Source organism: Protopterus annectens, chromosome 17.part0 (assembly GCF_019279795.1).
Source record: "Protopterus annectens isolate FY-2018-M chromosome 17.part0, PAN1.0, whole genome shotgun sequence".
NCBI classification, from domain to species: domain Eukaryota; kingdom Metazoa; phylum Chordata; order Ceratodontiformes; family Protopteridae; genus Protopterus; species Protopterus annectens.
Genome location: NC_056751.1, coordinates 512,053,577 through 512,079,341, shown reverse-complemented (window position 1 = coordinate 512,079,341; position 25,765 = coordinate 512,053,577). Strand labels below are relative to the sequence as shown.

Below are 25,765 nucleotides of genomic sequence, written 5' to 3'. Positions count from 1 at the left end.
GGTCCACTGGTTGGGGACCAAGAGGGGGACAATGAGGGAGAGGGAGACCTAACACCAGCATCTGATAGTATTGCACAGACTGGAAATAAAGTACACTTACAAAAACTTTAATATTTTCAATAGTAGTATTGATCTCACTGTGGAACATTTTGATTTCTTGTCCAGGGGGTTTAAATTTATTCCCAACCAGATATGTGACCTTACCAAGCTTATTCTGGATTTAAAATCGTTTACTAGGAAGGTAAATCTAGGGCTTTTGTTTCAAGGTGAAGACAGAAACCATACTCCAGGTGCCATTAGATGCAAAAGTGAATTTAACCCCCATTTCACCCCCAGATTAAAAAATGTGAGATTTGGTAGAGAATGAAATTTGAAAATTAAATTTTCACACCAAAGGTTTCAGACCAAACTTGAATCAAGGTGAAAGAAAAATCCTACAAGATCTTAGGAAAGACAGAAATGTCAGGGTTATGAAACCTGACAAGGGTGGGGGGGGATCAGTTCTGATGGAAAAATGACACAAATCCTGGGGGACACTGATACATATTCCAGGGTCTCTAGGAACAAAATTAATGTGGCATATAGAAAAAACTGACCTTGCTATTTATTGACCATGACACCTTTAAATATTTGTCCATAGCCAGACCCAGGATACCTACTATTTTTGGTATCCCCAAGGTCCACAAGGACCAGGGGGATCCTCCCCTTAGGCCTATAGTGTTGGCTGAGGGCTCCAGGATGGTGGCCCTAGTCAAATTTGTGGATACTAAATTAAATAGTTTGTGGGGTAATGAGGCTGACATTTTTAAATATTCCTGGGACTTTTTGAAGGGAATTGATGTTAATCAGTCTTTTGATAACATAATTTTTGTAACAGTGCAGTGGACATTAAAGATATGTTTTCTGTTATCCCACACTCTATTGGTTTAGACTGGCTAGAAGCAGCCCTTGTGGAAAAATCTAATATTTCTACTGACATCTTGCACATGGTACTACAACTAATGGAATTAGTGTTAAAAAATAATTTCATGTATTTCGGTGTCAAGTTTTTCCATCAGATTAAGGGGGGTGACCATGGAGGCTAATTGCACCCCCACTTATGCAAATATTGTACTGGCCCGGTGGGGAAAGAACTATATTTTAAATTCCAGATTCAGTTCACATTGATCACACTATAAGCGATTTTTGGATGACATTTGTATTTTTTGGAGGAACACAGAGAGCAAACTAAATGAGTTTTTAGATTATCTAGAAACTACTATGCATTTCTTTATTTTAGAAGTACTATTACTTATAATAAGATGGATTCTTTGGGTGTAAGCATAATAAAGAAATCCCAGGGTATTAAGGCTAAAGTATTTTGCAAAGAAACCTTTTCCAACTCCTACTTGCATTTTGGGAGTGCCCACCCTCATCATCAGAGAAAAAGTATATTTAAAGGGCAACTAATTAGAGCTAGCAGGATGTCCTCTGTGGATGGGGATTTTGATGAGGAATGTGAATTTTTGGAAGGTTTGTTTAGTGAAAGGTGCTACCCTGCTGAATTATTGAAAGACACTAAACCCAAAATCAAGACTTCATGTGCAGAAAAATATTTCCCTCTGTTAGGTAAGGGTACTTTGGTTACTGGAAACCTGTGCATCAGTCTGGGTGGAGATCAATACAATAAGGTATTTATTATTGAATATAATTCAGATTCTCGGAAAGTAGAAGAGATTCTGAGGAGAGAATGGAACAGCTTCACCACCCTTACTGACTTGAAAGGTTTGGCTAAGGAACCCATGAAAATTATTTTTAAAAAGGGGAAGAACCTAAAATAACTTTTTGAAGGTTGTAAGTCAGATATGAGAGGAATTAGTGTTAATATTAAAGGAACATATAGGTGTGGAGCATGTTCACAATGTGCCTACATTACAAACACTGATAACATACCAATTCCTAGTAGGAACAAGGTGATCTACGGAACTAGTTATTGTAATTCCAACACTAGTGGTTTGGTATACTTAGTGATCTGTGGGCTCTGCAGAGCCTTTTATGTGGACAAGACTGAATGAAAATTAAAAAAACGTATTTACGAGCATTTGTACGACATGAGAACAAGGAATGACAAGAATACTTTGTACTTATCATGGAGGATAGCCTTGTAATTAATACTTTCCCTTGCACGCATGTTCAAACCCATTGGGGTATATAGATCTTGGGTAATTACCCGCTGTAATACTGGAGCCATCATAAATAAACCTACAGTGGCTACATGCCCCTCATTTTGACAGTCTTTTAGCAGCCACGTTATTCTCCCATTTCAGGGGTTAGATGACAAATTGGGTCAGAATCCTACTATTGTGTTTAAGACTGGAGTCAATTTGAAGAACAAGTTTGACAATGTATCCTACAGGAAATGGGAAATTTAGTTGTAATACATTGGAGGTAGTGTATTTAACCCAATTAAGTACTTGTCCAGCATTCGACAGAGGGAAGACTGTGAACACATTAAAATATAGAATTTACCAACAAGATTATGCTATTAAGAAAAAAGATATGAACAACACTTTCTGTAAACACTCTAATCAGTGGTGGCAATTTCAAAAAGTTTCTGTCTTTTGTATTGGAAAAGGTACCACTTTTTGAAGGGGTGGTGACTGGGAATCCCACATAGAAAAACGCGGACCGTACTGGAATGGTTTATTGAATGCTACAAATACCCCTGGTATTAATGACAAAATCTCTATAACAAGTTTATTAATTAACAAAAAATCCAAGATTTACATTTTTTTATTTGTAGTTTATATGTCAAATGTATTATTTATGTGTTTTTAGGATGACTAGATTTAGATACATTTGGATGTATTGTTTATTTTTTTAATTTTAAATGCAATGCGCAATCTCTACACTAGACAGCAGTGTTGGTTAGACTATTTAAAAGTTAATAAGGGGAGAATGTAGTTAATCTGAAGAAGTCCATGTTGTTTATATGTGGACAAAAACACACTGTTTCAATAAAACAGTTGTGCCTCTTGATCTCAGGTATCTGCAGTCATTCGTTTTTGTTTTTAGTTTAGAAGAAAAAAAAAGAGGTCTGCCCTACTTTAAACTATTGTAGCAAGCTACTTCCTGCAACTAATAACACATATGACATGCTGAAGCAAGTGCTTTTGTCCTGACAGCAAATTAATTTCCAAAGCAGCATTCAAAAATGCTTGTATGGAAATAAATGCCAGTACTGCATTAGTGCTGATTCTGTCCCCTAACAACTTGCACCCGGGGCAGTTGACCTCTTCAATCCACCTTAGCTACATTTCCGGCAGAAAGCATTCCCATAGATGCAGAACTTATAGTCCCCCCCCACCCCCCAACACACACACACACACACACGCGCGCACACACACACACGCATACACACACACACACACACACACACACACACACACACACACACACACACACACACTTGGGCAGCATACTCCAACCAAATAAATGAAAGAATGCACACTGTCCGAACTAGGCAAGGCTTTATGCTCAGTAGACATTGGAGCAATAATTACATGAAAACATCTCTCAAGAACCTCTCAGGTGCAATCTAATAGAATTTGTTGTTTTATCTTCCTTTCAACTTCAAAAGACCGCTGTCATATCCTTAAATGTGCTAACTGGCTCACTGCAAAAGAATATATAAACATCCTTTTCCTCAGTCTTGTTGATACGACTGTATAACAGACACATCCACTCAGCCACACCTGACTCGGCCACAAACTAGAAGAAAAGAACACACCACAGCAAGTGTGAGTCCATGCAAACAATGCAACTATACGATCAACACTTGCCTCTACTTTTCTCCTTCTGAACATACATTTTCAGTTCTGGAGTCCAAATGATAGGACTTGCTTCCAAATGTCATCCATAACTGCCCAATACACAAAAACATCAGGAAAAACAACTTGTTCCTGCAGTAATAAAATCTGCAGTTACACAATGTCTTATACCTGCTGTTTCCACCATTACTTCTACCCATGATCTTTCAACACTTTTGGCAAATATACACCACTATAATACACAATTAAATGTTAGAATATTGATAAAAGTTTCCTACCATTTTCTCTATAAATGTACATTCTGAATCATACTAATTTAACAGATTAATGTTCCTGCATAGATATCTCCTCTTTCTTGATATGGTTATGCATAGCTTACATACTCTTTTGACCCTAAAACTGCTGCTATATACATTGAAAGGGAAAAACTGCTGTAAACATTGAAAGGGAGAAATTGGGAATTATGAGAAGTGAGAATTATGGGAAGAAGAAATGACCAACAGAAAATATTAATTGTCTAACATTTCACAGGGTGTCTGTACAGCTACATTTCAGAAGAGTAGCAAGGGTGAGGCAAAGATGTCAAGGGACATGATTGAGATATGGCCAGTTGGAAGGTAGTGTACCACCAGCATTCAGACATGAATGCCGACAGTGCAATCGGAGATCAGGGCTGAAGCTCTTGAGCACTTCGTGTACAGTATTTAAACTGTAGCAAGGGGCAAGGAATTTTTTAATTTGTGGCAACTGACTTGCTACAGTTTAAAAAACTTTTTTTTTCTTTTTCCTTCTCAGTGACTTGCTGAACATGAAAAGGGAAAATAACAGAAAGGGTCTGGCACAGCGGATTAAGACCCTGGTCTTGTAATGAGCTGCTTACTGTGTACAAGGGGGAGCGCCTGATTCATTTTAAGTACAGTGTGAATGAGTAAGTCACTTAACAATACAAAGTTCCTGATACACCTCTAAAAACAGACACATGTCCATTGGGCTTACATGGTCAATAAATGAATAAATAAAAGTTATTTCAACTATTATAAATCAGTTGAGTTTATTGTTCTTGAGCACTTCGGTTGCATTAATTGTTTGCAATGATTGTTGCTGTAACCCCCCTCCTCAGGCTGCAGCTAACATAGATCCTCACCCATGGAAACCTTTACATCCTATCTTCATCCTTTCCTTGAAATTTCCTTTCCCTTCATTACTTCTCTATTTCATTCCTTCTCTGTTTCCTGATGGGAATTATTAGGAAAGGGAAACACACTCAGCATACATAAAGCTTATCCTATCTGAATAAAATTGTTACAAATATAATGCTATCAAAGTCCTTTCACTGCTCTACACATTCTTAGAATAAATAGAAAAATAATAACATATGGCACATACATGTTCTGTGAAGGAATATAATGACTTGACTGTAAGAGGAAAACACACTGATGGGATATTTTATTTATTTATTTATTTTATTTTACATTTGTTGACCGGGATTGTCTGACTGGATACATGTCCATTTTCAGCGGAGGCCCAGGGAGAAAAGCTCCAAAGGTAGCTGCAAAAGCAAACATAACAAGATACAAATTAAGCACAGTTTACAGACTCTGTTCAGGTATAGAAGTTATACAGACTCTGTTGAGGTATAGAAGTTATACAATCTCACAAACTTATGATATGGCTTAACAAATTAAAACACAAATACGTTGCAGGTGAAATAGTATTGATACACAAGTATAACTAAAGATTTAGTCAGGCTTGGAACAAGGACATAACCACTGAGAATTGAAAAACTGTTTGAGACTTTTCTTGAATTGAGATAGGGTAGTCTCTAGAGTAATGTCAGCAGACAGTGAGTTCCAAGTTTTGCCAACAGGGTTGGTGAACAGGGAGTCACCGGCTGAGTTGTTGAATTTGATAGTTTGTACTTCCAGTCTATTAGCTGAGCGAAGTGGTCTGAGGTTGCAGTGAAGGGTAGATAATGTTTTTTAGTGCAGGTGTATTTTCAGGTTGGTAAAGTACTTTATGAGCCACTATAAGTTGGTTATACTGAATTAGCCTGGGCAGTTCAAGCCAACCAGGATTATTTAGGTTTTTACAGTGATGTGTTCTGTAGGGCAGACTAGTGGCAAATCTAGCTATGTGATTATAGCAGCTAGAGAGTTTGTTAAGATCAGTTTTGTTTAAGTTGGTAACTAAAGGGGAGGCACAGAAAAGGGTAGAGAGTAGATGGGAGCAGGCAATGGCAGTTCTAGTAGGTGGGGTTAGGAATGGCTTAATCCTATATAGTGAGCCACATTTTTTATTAATGGTTTTGATAGTTTTATTGACATGCACATCAAATTTAAGATTGTTATCTACGATAACACCTAGAAGTTTTGTGTAGACATCTGGGGAGATTATGGTGCCATTATTAGACTTAATAGAGAAGGATAAAACCGGTGACCTTTGAGTGGGGGAGGAAAGTAGTAGCTTTGTTTTGTTGGGATTTAAAATCAGACAATGATCAGAAAGCCAACTTCCAAGTTAAAAATTACTCTGAGTTATTGTCTGCAAATCTGGCTGGGAGGTGGCAGAGCAAATCAACGTGGAGTCGCCCATGTATTGAATGCAGTTTGCTTTTGGGATGACAGTGTGAGGGTCATTAATGAAAATGGAAAACAGAAGAGGTCCCAGAATAGACCCCTGGGGGACACCTAGGGTGTTGGGTAGGAGGCTGGATAGTTTGTTCTGCCATAGGACGGCTTGCTGTCTATCACACAGATAAGATTGGAACCATTGCAGAGAATGATTGCCTAAAGAAATTGTTTTCAGGGTGTGGATGAGTAGTTGGTGGTTAACCATATCAAAATCCTTTGAGAGATCAATAAAAAGGGCTGAGGATAATTTGTTATTGTTCCTGTTATAGTTAATAGCATTGGAGAAGGCGAGGAGGGCTGGGGTGGTACTATGATGTGGCCGGAAGTCATGCTGAGAGTTAGCCAGTAGGTTGTTCTGGATTAGATAGTGCAGAAGCTGTTTATAGATGCACTTTTCCATAATTTTATCCAGTGGTGACAAGATAGCTATGGGTCTAAAATTAGACAGTTCAGTAGAGCTACCATCTTTAAGGAGTGGTATGGCATGAGATATTTTCCAGATAGAGGGGACTATAGCTTCTGATACGGTATGATTGATTAGAATGGATATGGGATATGCTATGGTATCTGCAGCTTTATTTAGCAATACTTTCTACTACAGTGATCATTCCAATCTCAAGTCAAATTAAACTGAGAGCAATCAGTTTATAGCCAGTACAAATCAATTAACAAAGAGATGCCAAATTAAAACAGTTTTTCTGTCATTTCCTAGGGCTAAATAACTGGCATATGCAATGTAGTATACTGGTCAAGAAAAAAAAGACAGTGGTCAACTTAGTAAGAGGCCCTTGTGCACAGACTATTTCACAGAAACTCAGTCATAGAGCAGGCATGTATTTAACTGATTAAGTTAAAACACAGGAAGGTTCTTCTTTTTCCAATATAATTTTTATTACAATTTCCAATAAACAATACAGATACCAATAGAAAATTGGCTTTCAACTAACATTAGTTACTTGCTATCAAATACAGGAAATTGAAAACTTCAAGACATATGTATTGCAGTGCTAGAAAAACAATTAAGCTTAAACATAAGATCATATAAGGCAGTGCTTGAAATTACTCAATAACGGAGTACAAGTCTTGTACTAATGAGTTAAGGGCTAGTCAAAATGATAGATAGATAAGGGCATAGCTAAGATCTTCTACAAGGCTACCCCAATATTTCTGGAAATACTTTATATTTCTTTTGACTAATTGTACTTAATTTGCTCGCAAGAACATATTTAGTAGCAATTGTTTTAAACTCTATCCAAGATGTTTTTGTTCTATCTAGCCAATTGAGTGCTATATAGGTTTTGAGTATAGCGCACAGCGTTACAATAATATGTTTGGACTCAAAGTTATAGGAGCTGATAAAGATATTCAAAGTTGCCATTTCCCACAAAAGGGTGGATTTCATGTAGCCCGTTTTCTCGAGTTCTGCTCTCGGAGAACACCACAGTTTGTAGATGTTTTTGCAGGACTAGAATATGTGTAAAGTGTCGGCTATTGAGTTAGAGCAAGTGGGGCAGAAAGGTGAAATGCTGGGATTAATTTTACTCAGAAACAGAGGCGTATGATAAGCATTATTATCATAATCTGAGTATAAATTAATTTTTTGAAAGGGGTTAGTTTTAGCATTATGTCAATTGCCTCAAGCTTTTGGTCAACAGTTAGTTCTTTGTTTTGGCTCTCCCAATACTTGGAATGAAAGATTTTGTCCTGGTGTTTTATTTTTGTTATTAAATTATAAGTGTTTGATAACATTTTAGTCCTTAACATAAGCAGAGCTGTTAATTGTTGATAAAGTTGTATATCTAATGGCGTTACTTTGACCTTATCTGTAACAGAGTTACTGAGTATAATATTTATTTAACAATTATGTAATATTTGTTATTGACTGCTAAAGATGTTGTAATAGATTCAAATGGCAGGTCTTTGATTTTAAAAAAGTCCCAAACCATACAGTTCTTGATGAGAGGAAATTTGTCTAAATTTAACATATTGTTGTTTAACCTGAAATTGGGATTTAAATGAATTGGTTGAGCCATAATTAAGGAGTTCTTTAAATTTAGGGATGTTAAGAGCTTTTGAAAATATAAAGTATTTTTCACTAACTTACAATGAATCTTAAAATCTTTAAGAGTTTTAGTATTAAGGAAAGGGATGACTTTTGGGTTCAGCTTGGATGCAATGAGGTGATAATGATAGATTTTTATCCACAGGGGGTGCCAAACTTTATTTGAAGGTTTGAAGTTAATTATGCGTATAATACGACTGGCATTTATTATATTATAATATGTTTGAAAATCAGGAAGGCTCAGGCCTCCTTTCTCTTTGGGGAGGGTTAGTCTGAAGTAACTGATCCTAGTGTTCTTGGGGTATCAGATAAATTTGCCTAGTGTAGTTTCCATTTTCGAGAAGAAACTGTTTGTAATATTCTGGTTGATGGCATAAAAATGGAAAAGAATTTTAGGGAGGATGTTCATTTTTATAATTGCTGTCTTAGAAATTAGGGAGAGATTTAGGTTTTTCCATCTTGTAAGATCTTCCATGACTTTGGACCACGTTTTATGAAGATTATTTTTAATTACTTCCTGTTGGAGGTGAGTAAAAGTAATACCCAAATATTTGAGTGAATAATTTACTTTGATCTTGGTTTCTGGTATGAATAATTCTTTGTGTCCCAGGGGATTTAGTGGGTATATTATTGATTTGTTTGGATTAATGGTGTAATTTGAGATTAATGAAAACTTGTCAATGATACTTAAAATCTTTTCTAGGTCAGTCGAGGGAAATTCAAAGTAAATATTTAAATCATCTGCAAAGGCAGTTTATTTCACTAAAACTTTAGAGATGTAGACAGAATGTTGGAATGTTTTTTGACTTAATTTCAGGAGAAGGACTTCTAAAGGTTAAACAAGTAAGGTGAAAGCGGACAACCCTGCCTTGTGCCACTGATTATTTGAATTGGGTTTGATTTCTTTTTATTTATGTTTAGTGTGGTAGTTGCCTTATTATATAGGGTTCCGACCATATTTATATATTCATCAGGAAAGGCAAAACGCTTCATAATCTTGAAAAGAAAGTGTAGGTTGACCCTATTGAAGGCTTTTTGAGCGTCTACAGAGAGTGCATATTTGGGGGATTTGTCATTCACTGTCATGTTGGTTATAGCTTCTATGGTCAGCGTGTTGTCCCAAACATGCCTATTATTCATGAACCCCAATTGATCGGGAGATATAATGTGAGGTAGTATTTTATTAATTCTGTAAGCAAGTATTGATGATAGGATTTTTAAAAATGTGCTTAGATTCTACAATGACAAAATTTCTCAGTAAACTTGTAGGAGTAGGGTCTTGTGGCAGAGCTCCTACAGTTTCAAAGTCAGATGTAGTGACTGCAGGCTCTGAAATGAAAGAAAGAAAAAAACTCTAGTAAACTGTAATATTATACTGAGACAATACAGTTAGTACTTATTATACAAAATAGAGATGGAAGGACCACATTAAGTCAGAGCAAAAGAATATGGGGTAAGTATAAGAGTAGAGTGATAGTAAGAAAGTTTATAAGCTCAAAGTAGTTTTAGCAGGAAGTATACTGATAGAGAGCCACAGTAATATAGTGCAAATATACAACTGTATCAAATAAATTATCAGAACATGGCACTACACTGGTAAGCACAATATAAAACCATCACTTAGTAAGCATTCATGGGATTAACCAGTACATCAAAATAGTGTTTATTGGGAAACATGTTCAGGATGCATAAGGCTTATCCTATCTGAATGAAAATTGTTAGAAATATAACACACTACCAAAATCTTTTCACTGTTCTACACAGTCTTAGAACAAAAGAGAAATGTAATAACGTACCTGCTGTATGAAGGAAACTAGTGACTGAGTGTAACAGGAGACAACACTGACGGAATATTTGTCAATACATTCTACTACAGTGACCATCCCACCCTCAGGTCAAATTAAACTGACAGCAATCAGTTTATAGCCAGTACAAAGCAATTAACAAACACATGCCAAATTAAAGCAGTTTTTGTCTTTTCCTGATGCTAAGTAACTGCATCTGCAGTATAGTGTACTGGTCAAGAAAAAGGGGACAGGTCACTTATTTCATTCTTTTTTCAACCGTTACATGTAAGTTCTGATTAATCCTAAAGAGATTATTCTTCCTGCTGATTCTTGAAAGCTTCATAGTGGACAACCCTTTCAGGCATGCATGTCTTCCACAAGATTGAAGGATAAAAGAAGGAGTGTTAATTGTGAATAAATAATGCACCTTCTACATTATATGACAAGGGAGTTAGCTTGAAAAAAAGGCAGTATACACTGAAAAAGAACAACAACTAGTGATTAAACTTGAAATAAAATATCTGAAAAGTTCAGACAATAAGAGTGTTACAAGTAGTAGAAAGTTAGCAAGTAAAAAAGAGGAAGAAGAAATAAAGAAAAACAGAATCAATTAGATGTTTATTGTCCATTAGCTACTTCTGAAATGTAGGCAAAATCATTGAAGACCCTGTTGAATTAATAGCTTCTGTACTGATTTGTGCATGTTTTTTTTAACTTTTTTTTTTTTCTTGAAAAGCAGGTAAGGCCCACAAGTGCTTATTTATAGAAAGTCCTGAGAGCATTAAAAGTTTAAATGACTTTCTAGAAGTAGGTATTTTAAAAAGCAGAAATGTCCACTGAAGTAGAATTATTTTGTTTTATTATCCTGACACTTGGATAAACTACCTTTGCTGAGGGATGACCGAAAAAAGTTGCTGTAGAAGGTGGGGGCTAGAAAGCTGTAATTTTTATTTTAGTAGCTTTAAAAGAAAATAACTAATGTTTGTCATCATTTGAAGAGCTACAGTAACTTGTTCTTACTGATGTGATTCAGGTTGGTTCTCCCACAGCTTTTGCAGAACTGGAAACAGAAACAAGGCTTCGAAAAGCTGCAGAGACCTCAGGAAAGACATTGTACATTCCAAGTGGAGCCCTATGGGGAGCACACGACATTCAGAAAATGGCTGACAGAAAGACTTTAAAGGTGATCAGTAAATAAAGCAGTACTTGTACTTTTAGTAGATAGCCCCAATCTCTTATGTAATAGTATGTTTAATATAACATTTTTCATATTTGAATTTGGCACTGAGATTATGTTTTGTTAGTTGACATTATGTTAGGATATGTATTTCTTCTGGTTTTGATTGCTGTAAGATTCACTGTGTTTCCAAATCAGCGTGTTATTTTTCAAATGCTAGTTTATCTCTGTGCTAATTAAAATGAGGTGGTGTGTGATGTTGTGCAATAAAAAACATAGCAGTGCTATTACAGCCTACTGAGGTAGAATTGCAAACTGTTCCATTTCTGGTTCATCAGGTAACCAGGTTCAGAGAAGCCAGATTATGCCTCTGTCTTAGAATAAGACTATGAGCTACTGATGACCTGCTTACTGGTCATGATGAAAATGGACATGTCTAGTGTGCTTGACTGAGTAACATATAAAAACTATATCACAGTTCAGACATTTGTATGAAAAAAGATTTACCAACTCTTTTTCAGTATTGTAGAAAACTGACAATTAGAAATGTGTTTTATCACATACATAAAGAAGCAGAGTATAAACCTAAGAAACCAGCAAGCATCTCTAGTAGTTAATAAAAAGCACTGTAGTTTAATAAAATATTATTTTCATTGTTAAAATTCATTAAAGCTCAGTAATGTGTGCATGAGCAGAGCACATCATCTAGCTGTTATGAGAAGAGCCCAACAACACTACCTTGTGATAACTTCTGAAATAGGAGCAAAGGGGAGCAGTTAGAAGCAAGGCAGCCGTGTATGCACCAACACAGTAAGCTATCAAAAGCCCAGCAACACTGTCTGCAGTGAGTCATCAAGTGCAGCAATGGCTATCAGAAGCCCACCAGTACTGTCTGCAGTGCATGCTGCAGTGCAGAATGCTAACAGAAGCCCAGCAGGACAGTCTGCATTGCATGACGCAGTGTAGCAATGCTAAGAGAAGCCCAGCATGACTGTCTGCAGTGCATGCTTCAGGGCAACATACTACCAGAAGCCTAGTAGGAATGTCTGCATGTTCCAGTGTAGCAAGCTATAAAAAACCCAGCAACACTGTTTACAGTGCATGCTCAAGTGCAGCAATGCTAACAGAAGCCCATCAGTATTTCTGCAGTGAAGCCCAGCAGGACTGATGGCATTGCATAATGCAGTAAAGCAATACTAACAGAAACCCACCAGGACTGCCTACAGTATGTGCTCCAGTGCAGCATGCTAACAGAAGTCTACTGGCACTGTCTTCAGTGCATGTTCCAGTGTACTGTAATAACAGAACCCCAGCAGGACTGCATGCAGTGTGTGCTCCAGTGCCACATGCTAACAGAAGCCTGACAATACTATCTGCAGTGCAGGTTTCATTGAAGTATGCTAACACAACCCCAGCAGCATACCTCTCAACTATACAGATTTTCGCAGAATGTCCAGATTTTTGGCTCATATTTTTGGTCTGTTCCTAATAAAATCTGTGTTTTTCTGACAAATTACTGGGATGATCTGAGGACTGAGGTCACTAAATAATGACATACATTTGAGTTTCAGACTTCAAACCCTTCAGAAAATATATGTTAAAACAAATCCTGGTAATCTAGCAACTTTCTAAGCTTATGAGTAGTATTTCAAATATGTCCCTATTTTTGAGCCTTTGTCCCTCCATTTTCAGTCTTTGTCCCGATTTCTTACACTGAGAGGTTGAGAGGTATGCCCAGCAGTACTGCCTGCAGAGAATGCCTCAGCATAGCACAGAACTCCTTAGTGTGCACCATGTCTTTTAAGTGCTAGATCTTTCTAAATTGTTCTTTTCAGTATTAACACAGGTATACAACCCCTATCCTGACCATGACTTAGCACAAAGATAGCTGAATAGCATAACTCTGAGCACAGAGAGAAAAATATACGGTGGGGAGATATACAGGGAATCTGCATGAGTAACAGGAGCCGGTGTGTTCCATCAAACAGACTGGATTGGTAAATGTTATAATTTACCCTGAGGCTGTGAACATTTACCAATTCATGTCTGTTTGATGGAACACACTTTCAGCATCACAGTTCACTGAGAAGCAGCCCAGTCAGACAAGTAATTATCCTCATCTGTCTTCTCCACCAGTTTCTGCTACTCATCTCACATGGAAGTCAGCAAATATGCTCAAAGCTCCAAATGAAACACAGAGATCTACTAGCTAAATGTATAAAACTCTCAATATACAAGTTTTCAAGGACAGATACCAAGCATTAGTTGGTGATTTATTTTACTGAGAAATGCAAAATATTGAAACATATATGTAACCTAAATCAAAATATGATTTCTTATGTACAGTTAAATAATGAAGCAGCATGGAGTTGATGGAGTTGCAGATGTTTGTATTGCTGTATATATATATATATATATATATATATATATATATATATATATATATATATATATATATATATATATATATATAAATGTTGCCAGAATTAAAGGAAATTCATTATACTAACAGCACCAGATGCTTTATTTTTGTTTTGCTTTAATTGAGTCTGGTGATGCAGTCTGTGGTATTTCTGCTGTTTTCGTCTTATCAGGCTTACAAAGAAATACAAGGACAAACTTATTCAGTGCTGCCACTAAAAATATCTAATCTTTGATGGCACTTAATCACCTTCAGTTCTCACATTTAGTGAAAGTTTCAGTAAATTATCAATCTCACATTCTCATACTTTTCTTGATAAACAGCTAGTCATAAATCTTTCTTTCTTAAAATTATTTCCCAGTTTCTTGTTATCCACTAAGTTACAAATCCTTCAACTGTATTTTTTAATACTTTCCTCCAATATCTGAACCACCACCACCAGCTTCACTGAAGCTTCATGGAAACCTGTCAGAGAACTGGAAACTCTGGATTCAATGCCTTCATAGCCTTAAACTGTATTTTCTTGTGAGTGGTGTTGAAAATGACAAACACAGAGCAGTATTCCTTCATGTTGTACACAACTGAGCAATTAAGAAAGGTAACACTTAACTTTATGGAGGAACAGGGAGACATTATTTCAGCCTTGAATGACAAGTTTCAAGCTCATTATGAAATAAAGAAAAGGCTGCATTATATAATGCATATATTTTTCATTAAATCACAATGGTTTCATGAGTCAGTAGATACTTACGTAATGTCTTTCGGCTTTTCCCGGTTAGGGGTCGCCACAGCGGAACTCCAGTCCGCTAATAATTGGCAGTGGATTTTTTATGGTGCCGAGTTGCCAGCCCAATGCCCAACCTTCAAAGAAGGCACACCCATTCACGCTCACACCTACCTGCATGTCTTTATACATCATTCAACCACGGGGAGGACATGCAGACTCCACACAGAAGGCACTCCAGCCGAGAATCGAACAAGAGAACCTCTTGCTGTGAGGCGACTGATTTGAAACACAGAGCACAGGACTGAGAGTTTGGTAACTTAAGTGATCAAATAAGAGGTGGATTGTCATGAGATGCCAATGGGACTTGATAAAACATGAGAAGCATGCAGAGCAAGTGAATTTTCATGCAACTTAAAATTATAACAGGATAATTGGAAGTATGTAAAATAAAGGTCATGGATGAAATGAGACCAAAATAAAGTATAAAATGTCAAAAGTATTATAAATGATAACAAAATCATGCCAATTTCTAAAGTGATACCTGGGAATAAACTAACAGGGAAAATACACCCATGATTAATACTGTGGCTATAAGCACAAGAAAGCATTTTGCAAAGCAATTCATTGATTCTTTAGAGTGTTTGCAGCTTATAATCAGATCACAAAAATGTGTAAAAGGTAATATAAACTGCTGCATGAGGATCTGCAAGTATAAAAAGTAAATTAACTGGATAAAGCAGAAATGTCTGTGGGTATTACTGAATCGTGTGCTATGAAAGTGGTGCAGATGTCAAGGAGTATCAAGTATAACTGTTGGTCAGAAAAATGTGATGATGAAAGACATGAATATTGCATTTAAAAGTGATACTGGTAAAAACTGTAACAAATTGTCTAAATCAATATAGTCATTCCATTAATCTCATAGTACATATAAATCAATGGTTACTCTTCTGACATATTCAGGGCATAAACTGATGACTGTGGGATAGATATGGTTTGATTGTAAGATCAAGTACAAGTAATACAGAATGTTATTTTAAGTAGTGTCTTTGGAAAAAGTATTGAAAGCAGCCAAATATATTGAACTGCAATGCCTGTGAAGTGATAGGCATGATTAAATCAATTCATAGTATGCAGCTGCAGAATGCTTTACTGCATAATGAAGTTAGTGCCAGAAATAAAGATATGAATCAGAACAATGAATCTGATAGTATTGAAGATATATTAAGTCAAATTGTGCAAACTATCACAAGAGGTAATATGCATATTTTAAAACTGAGCAAAATGGTTTGTTTCTAGCTAAGAATGCAGATTTGATTGGCAGTCTGTTACAGTACTCATAACAGCAATTAATTCATCATAGACAGTTCATGAATACATTTTTAATTAGTTGACTGTGTACCTCAAGTTCCTGATACCTTAGAGCGATATTCTGACTTGTTTACTAGTTTAGATTGCCTTCAAGGAAAATATCATATTAAGATTTCATATGAGGTTATACCAGTTGTGCATGTTATGTAACTAGTTCCAATTGTGTTCCTATGTACAAATGATCAGGGACTTAAGTGTATGTCTTCACTGGAAGCCAAAGTTAAGGAAAGAGTGAAGGTCATGGAAAAATTGTGGAAAAAGAAAATGAAAATATGTATAAATCATCAAAACAAACAAATGGATCAAAAAAGGAGGATTATTTACTTCAAATGATTGAAGCAGTAATTCATGCTATGATAAATGCAAAGTCCTTCTCCATACTTAATGCTAACCATGGCTTCTGACAGATTAGGTTAGATGAGACTAGTCTGAAGTTTTTTGCATTTAAACAGTCCTTTGGGCAGATGTTAATTTTGGAATGTGGCCACAGTGGTGCAGTAGTTAGCATTGTCACCTCACAGCAAGAGGTTCTCCGGTTCGATCCTCGGCTGGAGTGCCTTCTGTGTGGAGTCTGCATGTCCTCCCTGTAGTCGCGTGGGTTTCCTCTGGATGCTCCGGTTTCCTCCCACATCCCAAAGACATGCAGTAGGTGGATTGGACACTCTAAATTGGCCCTAGCTGTGAGTGCTTGTGTGTGTGTGCCTTCTGTGGAAGGTAGGGTGCCGGGCTGGCAACTCGACAATGTAAAACTCCACTGCTAATCATGAGCAGACAAGTGATCCACTGTGGTGACCCTTAACCAGGAAAAGCCAAAGGATGAAGAAGAATCTTCTTAAGTGTTTCAAATAGCAATGGTAGAGATGATCAAAAGTCTGGAAGGTGTTTTCAGTATAACTGATTATCTTCCTGTTTGGGGTTCTACTAAGCAAGAACATGAGGTCTAATTAAACTGATAGACAGATTGAGGCAAAACGTTTTAACATTAAACAACATTAAGTATCAATTTTGCAGAATTCATTTTAAAAGCATTAGTCATGTGCTGACTGCTGATGGTCTCAGACAGGATCCAGTTGAGGTCAGAGTAACTGTGAACATGAAAAAAACCTCACGATAAATCATCTTTGTAGGTTCATAGGTGTGTACTAAGCTAATGACCACTAGGGCCTTTTTAAGGCTGGTCATACATCCTAAATCTCTAACAAGCTAAGGTGCCCTTGGTAGTGTAACCAGAAGCTTGGGAGATGAAGCATTTGCAAGCAGGGACCTCCTAAACTAACCATTTGTATGCTTCATGTGTCCATCAGAGACAGATGTCAAACAGGGGTGGATTTCCAGTTCTCCATCCTGTTGTCCAGGTTACAGTTGAATAGGGTTAGGGAGGAACTCTGCTTCACATGACTAGGCAGCCTGTTCCAGAGAAAGGGTCATCCCTGAGACATATACGGTCTTGCCTGCAGGCCATATTTATATCACAGGTGAGGTTCAAGTCTTTAGAATGGGAAATTCTAGTGCAGTTTATTTTGCAGATATGCAGGAGGTCCATCAAAGTGAAATCTAAAGATGCCTGGTATGCCAGACATATACCTTTCCTCAACAGCCTGTAGGAGATAATACAGGGGCAGGGATTTGAAGTGGTCTTCACAGCAGATGTTATGCTCTGTATTCTTTCAGTGAGAAACATTTGTGCATATTCCAGTTGTTGGGTATGCCTGGTTAAGTACATACCAAAGTGTGATTCCTTGGTACGGTAGACTCTCTTTCCAAATTTGTTCCAGACTTATCAGATATGCTTCCTCTTAGGAAGCTGTTACAGTATGGCATTACTTGATTTTGATCAAGGTAAAAAGTTTTGAAATGCTTAAATATTTAATTACAAAGGCTCCTACACTGAAATTCTATGATGTAACACAACCTATTAATCTGTAATTAGATGGTAGTCTGCAAAAGCTAGTTGCAGAACTCCTGCAAGGAAAAAAGACCAACAGTTTATGGGTGAAGAGCTTTAAATAGTGTTCATACATGCTAGGCTCATAATGTAAAGGAAATACTGGTCATAGTTTTCTGTTTTTCAGAAATTCTGTGACTACATCTATGGTAAAAGAATTACTATGGAATCAAATCACAACTAACTTCAAAGTATATTTAAAAATATATTCATAAAACTCCAGCAAAACTACAAAGATTATTGCTGGCTATTGTATTTGCAAAAACACTATCTTCAATTTTAGTATAAAGCAGAGGTATGATGCATATAGTTTATATTCTAGGTAGATCGTACCTGCAATAACTTTATGATGAAAAACTTGTCAGAAAACAGAAAATGCTTTGGGTTCTTTCTCAATACCTAGGTCTACTAAGATGTTGGAAGAGTTTTGAGCTAAGACAAAAGAAACATTGAATTATTGTAGTTATGTTAATTGATAATCAATGTGTGTAGCCTTACTAGTGTACAGGGCTTAATGTTCAAACGTGACAGCCATAATTTCTACTAAACTACATGAAGCTGTGTTGAATAAAATAAATGAGGCATTTTTAGGAATTACTAAGTATAAAAAATGGCTCATACTATCATTTAATGGCATTTAATATCTAAACAGCTTTAACACATAGCATGGAGCTGCAGTATCTGTGACATGTTCAGGAATATAAATCAAAAGGAAATAATACCACATGAAATTATGAAAATTCCTTGAGTGGAAGTGGAAACTGATTTATAGTTTTACAAATAGTTGTATTGCCTTAAATGTGAAGATTGCTACTCTAAATATCCTGACATTATACAATTATGCAAAAACGTAAGCACAGTGTTTTTACAGTAGTAGAATATATGTTACAGACAAGATTTTTGTGATGAAATATTTGCAGTCAATATGTCACAGTTTGTGAGTCACTGTGAAACAGTGGGAATTTCAAGTCTGAGATAACCACAGAGACAAGAGGGACAAATGGTTCCAAATCTGTGGAATCTTATTAAAAATGTGATGCTTCAGGGAACTCACACTATTTGTCAACTCTAGAGTATTCAGACATGCTATTATAATCAGTTTGCCATCAGATCAGTTATTAATGACTAGACATTTAAGGTTTAAAAACCTACTTCATGTTACTTACTAGTACCTGATAGTAAAGTAGAAGAATTAAAAGAACATTAGCAAAAACAAATGTTCTACTATGGCAGACCTGCCAAGAATCATCCTATTTTGCAAAATGGAGAATGAAAAAGAATCCATGTTGAACAAAATTCACAGTAAAACAGCCATTCTTGGATTACCTACTTTACTAATTTGGAAAATGGTCACAGTGAAGAATCAGTGTCATACCTGGCACAAGGCTCTAATCAAATGTGCTGAAGAAAATGGAAAAAATCTATTCAGGCAAGGAGATAAGATTAAAGTATCTGTGAATTTAAAATGTCTAACGTGTCACAGAGTTCAGATATGCAAAACCTTGTTTCATTGTCTTTGAATGAAAATGTGTCTGAAAATGCAAGTTCAATTCAGCAGGAAAAACTCTTCTCTTCGGGAGTCACTTAAACTCATTCTTCTTTAAGTGAGCAAGACGTGCAAAGACTTCAAAGAAAATATGCTAAAGCTGCTATGTCTTCATCTGAATACATCTGTTCAAGATATATTCTACAACAAAAAGGTCTGCAGTGACTCTTCATCAGATATAAATATATTATCATGGTGTAATATGTAATTATTATACATCTTTAAGCAGATGATTGTGTCACAGGGAATAGTTCATTATGTTACACAGAGCACTAGGTAGATCTGTAAAAGATGCTGAAGACTGCATATCATGTTTTACACCTTTTCACTTGGCTGTCTTGAGTATGTGAATATTTGTTTATATACTTATAAAATTAATTGTTTCTAGAATTCTTAGCCACACAAAGAAATAAAGAGAATAATTTCCACAATGAGATGTTTACTACACCACCAAGTCATTAACTGTTCTAACACTGTGAGAACATTTTCAGCAAACTGGAAGCTACAAACCTTGAAATTTGAGTTCACTTCACTGTGAGTAAAATTACTTATACACTACTGAAGGTACACTCTGTAACATTTTTACATACATAAAAGACATGAAGTATTTAATACTGTTAACCTCAGGAAAGAGAAATACACATTAACAGTTATTCAAGGGGAATTTAGAGTACTGTAACCTAAAGACAAACCTGCCATTTGTCAGACATTTATTCTTTATAACGGATCATAATTTACAGGAAACCACTGATATGTATGTAACTAAGTTAACATTTCTTCTACCATGAATTCTCAACAAAACAATAGTTAAAGCTGTAACAGGAAAAATAAAACAGATGAAAGAAACATGAAAAATATTTATGGAATGGGCAAGGCAATTTACACTCACTATCTGAGTAGTTTAAACTGCATATTGCCTTATATATTTTAATTCCACTGTCATACAATCACAGAGTAAAAAGGCAGAAACATGTTGAATTACTGCTGGCACAAAACAGAAACCATCACAGCAGTGATTCTCTGTGCAGAATAATAATTTTGGAGTTGCATATAGGCAAAGAGACAATTAACCGACTTGAAGTTGACCAGTTTACAATTTACTAAGAGTAGAATAACCCAAATCTATTGAGTAAACGATTAGGAAGTTGGTGTGTTACATAATTTATTAATCATATCAGAGACAAGTCTAAAGTATTTAAAAATAATGAAAGGTAGATCGTTGAGAATCAGGTCTGGCTTTAAGAAATGTACTGGAGGTATAGACAATAAGCAAAAATGTCCAGTATGCAATTGGAGTTAACAGAAGATGTGAAGGTGTGCTAACCTAAAACTGTCATTAAAAAATAAAAGTAAAAAGGAAGCTAATCATAAAAGTCCACAACAATAATACTAATTAAACAGAAAGTCACAAAGTGCTCAGTGTGGCTGCTATGATCTATTGCATAGTTTAAAACAAATCCACATGCATGTTTCACAATATGTACATGTTATGGAAATTAAATATGAGAAAGAAGCTAAGATGTTCATTGAAATGCAATACAATCTCAGGCAATGTAATGTTGTGCTGATAGCAGCTAGAATAAAATGCTAAACCGCAAAAGCACTGAATTTAAGCTAGACACTGGTACAGAGTTTAATATTTTGATTAAATCTGCATATAGCGCTATGAATCTGCAAAGTGCAATAAGACTATCTCTCCAATAGACAACAAGCTGTTAAATGGAAAAATTCCACTTCATCCTTTCTCAGCAATCTCTCCGGCATCCCCCAAGGCTCTATTCTCAGCCTATTACTTTTCAATATTTTCGTTAACTTTCATAAATCCATAGATAATGCTACACTCATCCAGTATGCTGATGATTCCACAATCTGTACAGCAAACTCTCCCTCCAAACTGATTCAAAAAACCCAAACAGCCTTCTCCAATACCAAAACTTGGATGCTAAACAGCCATCTCACTCTCAATGCTAACAAAACAAAAATCATGATATTCTCTCCTTCGAGAAATGTCATCATAGACAAAACTCCTTTAAAATAGAAAAGCCACAATAACACTCTAATCCATATTGTACCTTACAACAAACTACTCAGAGTCACCATTAATGAACATTTAAAATTTGATATCCACATCCAAAATAATATAAAAAAAAACACCAAAAACTAGGTCTGCTGTATAGATAAAATCACTATCTAACTGCTTCTACCAGACATACTCTAGCCTCCTCCTACCTGCTCCCCTCTCTTATGTATGGTGCCCCTCTACTTACTCATCTCCAGCTTAGCCTAAAAAAACTGGAAGCCTGCTACAACAAAGATTGTAAATTTGCCACAGGGTCCAAATACTCCACCCATCACTGCCATTCCCTCCACTCCCTAAACTGTCTTGAGCTTCCTAATTACTTGAAATTCATACAACTCACCACTGCTCACAACCTCATATTCCAACCCTCAGTCTGTCCCTCTCTTTCATCTATCTTAACCCCTTACCTCCCCAGTCGTACTCTTAGACCTGAAAACCAAAACCTACTTAACATCTATAAACCCCTTCACCCTCCTGGCCAATTACTTCTATCACACTCCTTAGCCAAATTATGGAATTGTCTCCCCCTTCCCCCCGCTGTATTCACAACCACTCTAATTTCAAATCTCTCCTCCATTCTTATCTTACCTCAAACTGGGACTGTTCCTGCTCCCTTCCCACCTAAATTACACTGTTGTCTCTTTCAAACCTCCCTTCAATCTCATATACTATCAAATCTGATCACTAACATTATTGTTAAAACTAACACTAAACTTGTATAAACACTTTATGACTTGTACTTTTAATTATATTATCTGGATTACTTTTGACGTCATCTTTATTTTAAGATTTGTGTTCTTTAAATGTATACTCCCTGATTTTGTATTTGTATTTTAAATTGTATATTTATGCTTTTGTATACCGTATATTCCATACTTTACTTGTTATATTCTGTTAACTGCTTTTGGAGCTTTTCTCTCCAGGCCTCCACTGAAAATGGGCTCTGCTTGGCCCAGTGGACTTCCCCAGTCATCAAACTAGAAATAAATAAATAAATAAAATAAGACAATCAGCTTTTACTTTAAAGAAATATTCAGGATGTAAACTGAAGCCTGTTGATCAAATACAACTGTCATGTCAATAAAATATGAAATATATGTTTTATTTCAAGTTGTCTTCTGGTCAACTCCCCAATGAAATTGTAAAGACCACAATTTCAAAAGAGAATAATTTTGACATTTTAATTTAGAAAAGTAATAATTTGTGGACACCTGCCCCCCCCCCCAACTTCTATCTTGATACATATAACTTCTGGGGTCACTGCACCTCAGGATAAGGGCAAAAGTATGCATAAATACTTTGGCTTTCAAAATTACAGTTGTTTTAAATTTTGTTTTCAAAAATATTAGGGAGACTTTGAGATCAGACTGCATGAAACCAAAATGCTGCATCACTTAATAAAATGGATACATAAACTATGGAAACTAGTTTGCTTGCCAACCTAGCATCATAGTGAAATATATCCAAATTCAGAACCAGCAGTCCAGCTATCCAGAATAGTATTAAGATCAGTAGGGAAAACAGAAAGAATTTAAAAGAATGGAAAGCTTATTATGATTGTAAATCAATCAGAAACTACAGAATGACTGAATGTGTGTCCATCCATATACTTTAGAAAAGTTGCACAAATCAAACACTAGCTGCTCTACATTTGCATTTTGTAAACTCTGTTATCCACAAGACAAACAGTGAAATAGGGCAAGCATGGATTCTGTTTAGACCCACAAGACTTTACTGAAGAAATAAAAAAAAAGAATTAGCCATGGTTCCTAACTGATGATCTTGTGTGCACTATACCTAATGCAAAATATACTTTTTGGATGCTATCAAGGGTTTCTGGCACATTAATCAAGATGAGATAAGTCCATAGCTTTGCACATTTAACATGACATTGGGAAGATATAGGTTTCTCTGTCTGCCTTTTGTTATTTCATCTGTGTTAGATGTGTTCAAAGAGCTACAACACAGACTGTAGAAGGTCTGGATTGTGCTGTTATCATTACTGATGATTTGCTAGTTAGAGATCAATCGAAGCAGAAAAAGTTTTAAATTTGTATAACCAATCTGAAGTACATGGGTAACATTATAAACTCAGAAGGTCTAAAGCCAGTGACTGAAAAACTGAGGGGTTCCTATTACGTGATCGAAGATGCATTCTGTCGAATGTGTCTTGATCAAAAGTAAAAGAACAAAAAGGCAAAATAGCGAAGCGGCTTTTAAGCAAATTCTTTCCCTGGGAAAGAATTTGCTTGGCCGCTTCCGTTACTTTGACATTTTTGGCACTGTAGAGTGATCCCGGAGTTGGCGTATTTAAGTAGGGGGGTGGGGGGCACAGCCCCCCATGTCAGGGGGTGTGGGGGTGAAGCCCCCCACTTTATTTAATGTTTTAAAGTTTTTTTTTGTTTGTTTTCTTTTTTGGAAAACCGATTTTTTTCCCTTGGAAAAAAAAATATGTTCTGAGGTTTTGACATTGTAAGCTTTTGCTTACATGGCATTAATTAATCATCGTTCGCTTTTTTTAAACATTCAATGATGTAATATAGACCCAAACTGAGAACTTTAATACAGATGTCTACTCCAGAAGATAATCAAGTTCTAATGAGATTTCTTGGCAATGTATATTACTTATCAAAGCTCGTACCAAATATGTCAAACATTCAATGTGTCTGAGGAAACTTTTTGACTATGTCACAGACTGGGTATAATGACTAGAAAAAGGCAAGTATTTTGCAGTATTAATCATGGTTTTGTCAAATACACCAACTTTGATGTGTTATGGCATTACTAAACCAACTGTGTTATACATAGATGACATTCGGTTTAGAACTGAAGCACTACTTATACAGGATAATAAGCTTGTAGCATACAGATCAATGGTATTTATTGATATACAGACCAGATTTGATCAAATTGAAAACTAAATGATGGATATAATTAATGGAAGTAAGACATTTCATCTCATGATTTTAGATATGGAAGAAAGATGTTGAGCAAGACTGATCAAGAAGCCCTTGCAGAGCATTTTCAAAAAGTCATACAAGGCACCTCCAAAACCACAGAGAAACACCTAAATGTCAAATAAACATGAAACAATATTGTCTGAAAATATAATACAAGCTGGGTTAACGGACATTCTTTGCAGATATGCTAAACAAAGCCTAAGAGATCAAACTAAGCATATGCTAAAAAAAGCCCTCAGATTATTATGGGTTGGATCTCAATTACCACTGATGGAGGGAAAAGTCAAAGGGTTTAAAAATGCATTCAAGAAGACAGAGATTTACAATTACCCATAGAAAGCATCATAAGAGGCTGGCTATATGAGCGAGCAGCAGTTAACATACACAAGTGCAGTACCACTAATGGGATGAAATCAGCTGTACACAGGGGTTGATGTTTACATCAAATAAAACCATAATATCAAATTAGTTCTTGCAAAATTATAAAATTCTCATTTGGGAATAGTAACATTTAAAAAGAGAGCATGTTATGTGACATACTGAGTAAGAATGTAAGAAGAAGTCTAGAAGGGAGGGAGTGGTGTAGTTTGCAACATGTAGCATAACAAAATCATTAGGAAAAGGTGATACAACATATGTGATACCTAATCTGCTGTGGGAAAATCTTAGAGCATACTTATTCCAGTTCAAGGAAGCTTACAATTTGATATGTACTGATTTTTATTCAAAGTATCCAAAGTAGTTACACTGGAAGACATGACCAGTATAAGCATTATCAATGCGCTTAAAAGTACATTGAGTCATGGGATGCACCTACCTTAATTTCAGACAATGGTCCAAAGTCTGAGATTAAGAATTCAAAAGGCTTGTGAATGCATGGAATTTCAGGCATACGAGTAGATATAGTTAAGTTGACAGCAGGACTCAGACAATAAATAATCTGAAGAAGAATACAGGAACAGGAAAGTTACTTGTCTGTGTTGGAATAAGGAATATGCTTATGCAAGGCATAGGACTATCACCTGTATAGTTACTGATGGGCAGAAAACTGAGAAGTAAACTTCCACTCTTAACATTACTGTTGCCAGAGAATCAATGCGATGTCAAACAGATGCTGAAAATAAAATATAGTCAAATAACTTATTTATGGCAGATATGTCAATCTACTGTCTTCAGTGAAAAAAGGAAAAAGAATGAAGACGCAAATGCTATCTAACTGGCAAGAAATTTAGCAAGAGGTTATTATGAT

General features: G+C 36.0%; 1 protein-coding gene across 2 annotated transcripts in view; it reads left to right on the top strand.

Annotated features, from left to right (window-relative positions):
- ASPDH (aspartate dehydrogenase domain containing) overlaps positions 1-25,765 on the top strand; it is a 647,432-nt gene that overhangs the window by 443,512 nt on the left and 178,155 nt on the right. For both annotated transcript variants that reach the window (XM_044058976.1, XM_044058975.1), the window contains one exon: positions 11,322-11,471. In XM_044058976.1, coding sequence (XP_043914911.1) covers positions 11,322-11,471 — 150 coding nt within the window. The remainder of the gene's footprint in view (positions 1-11,321; positions 11,472-25,765) is intronic.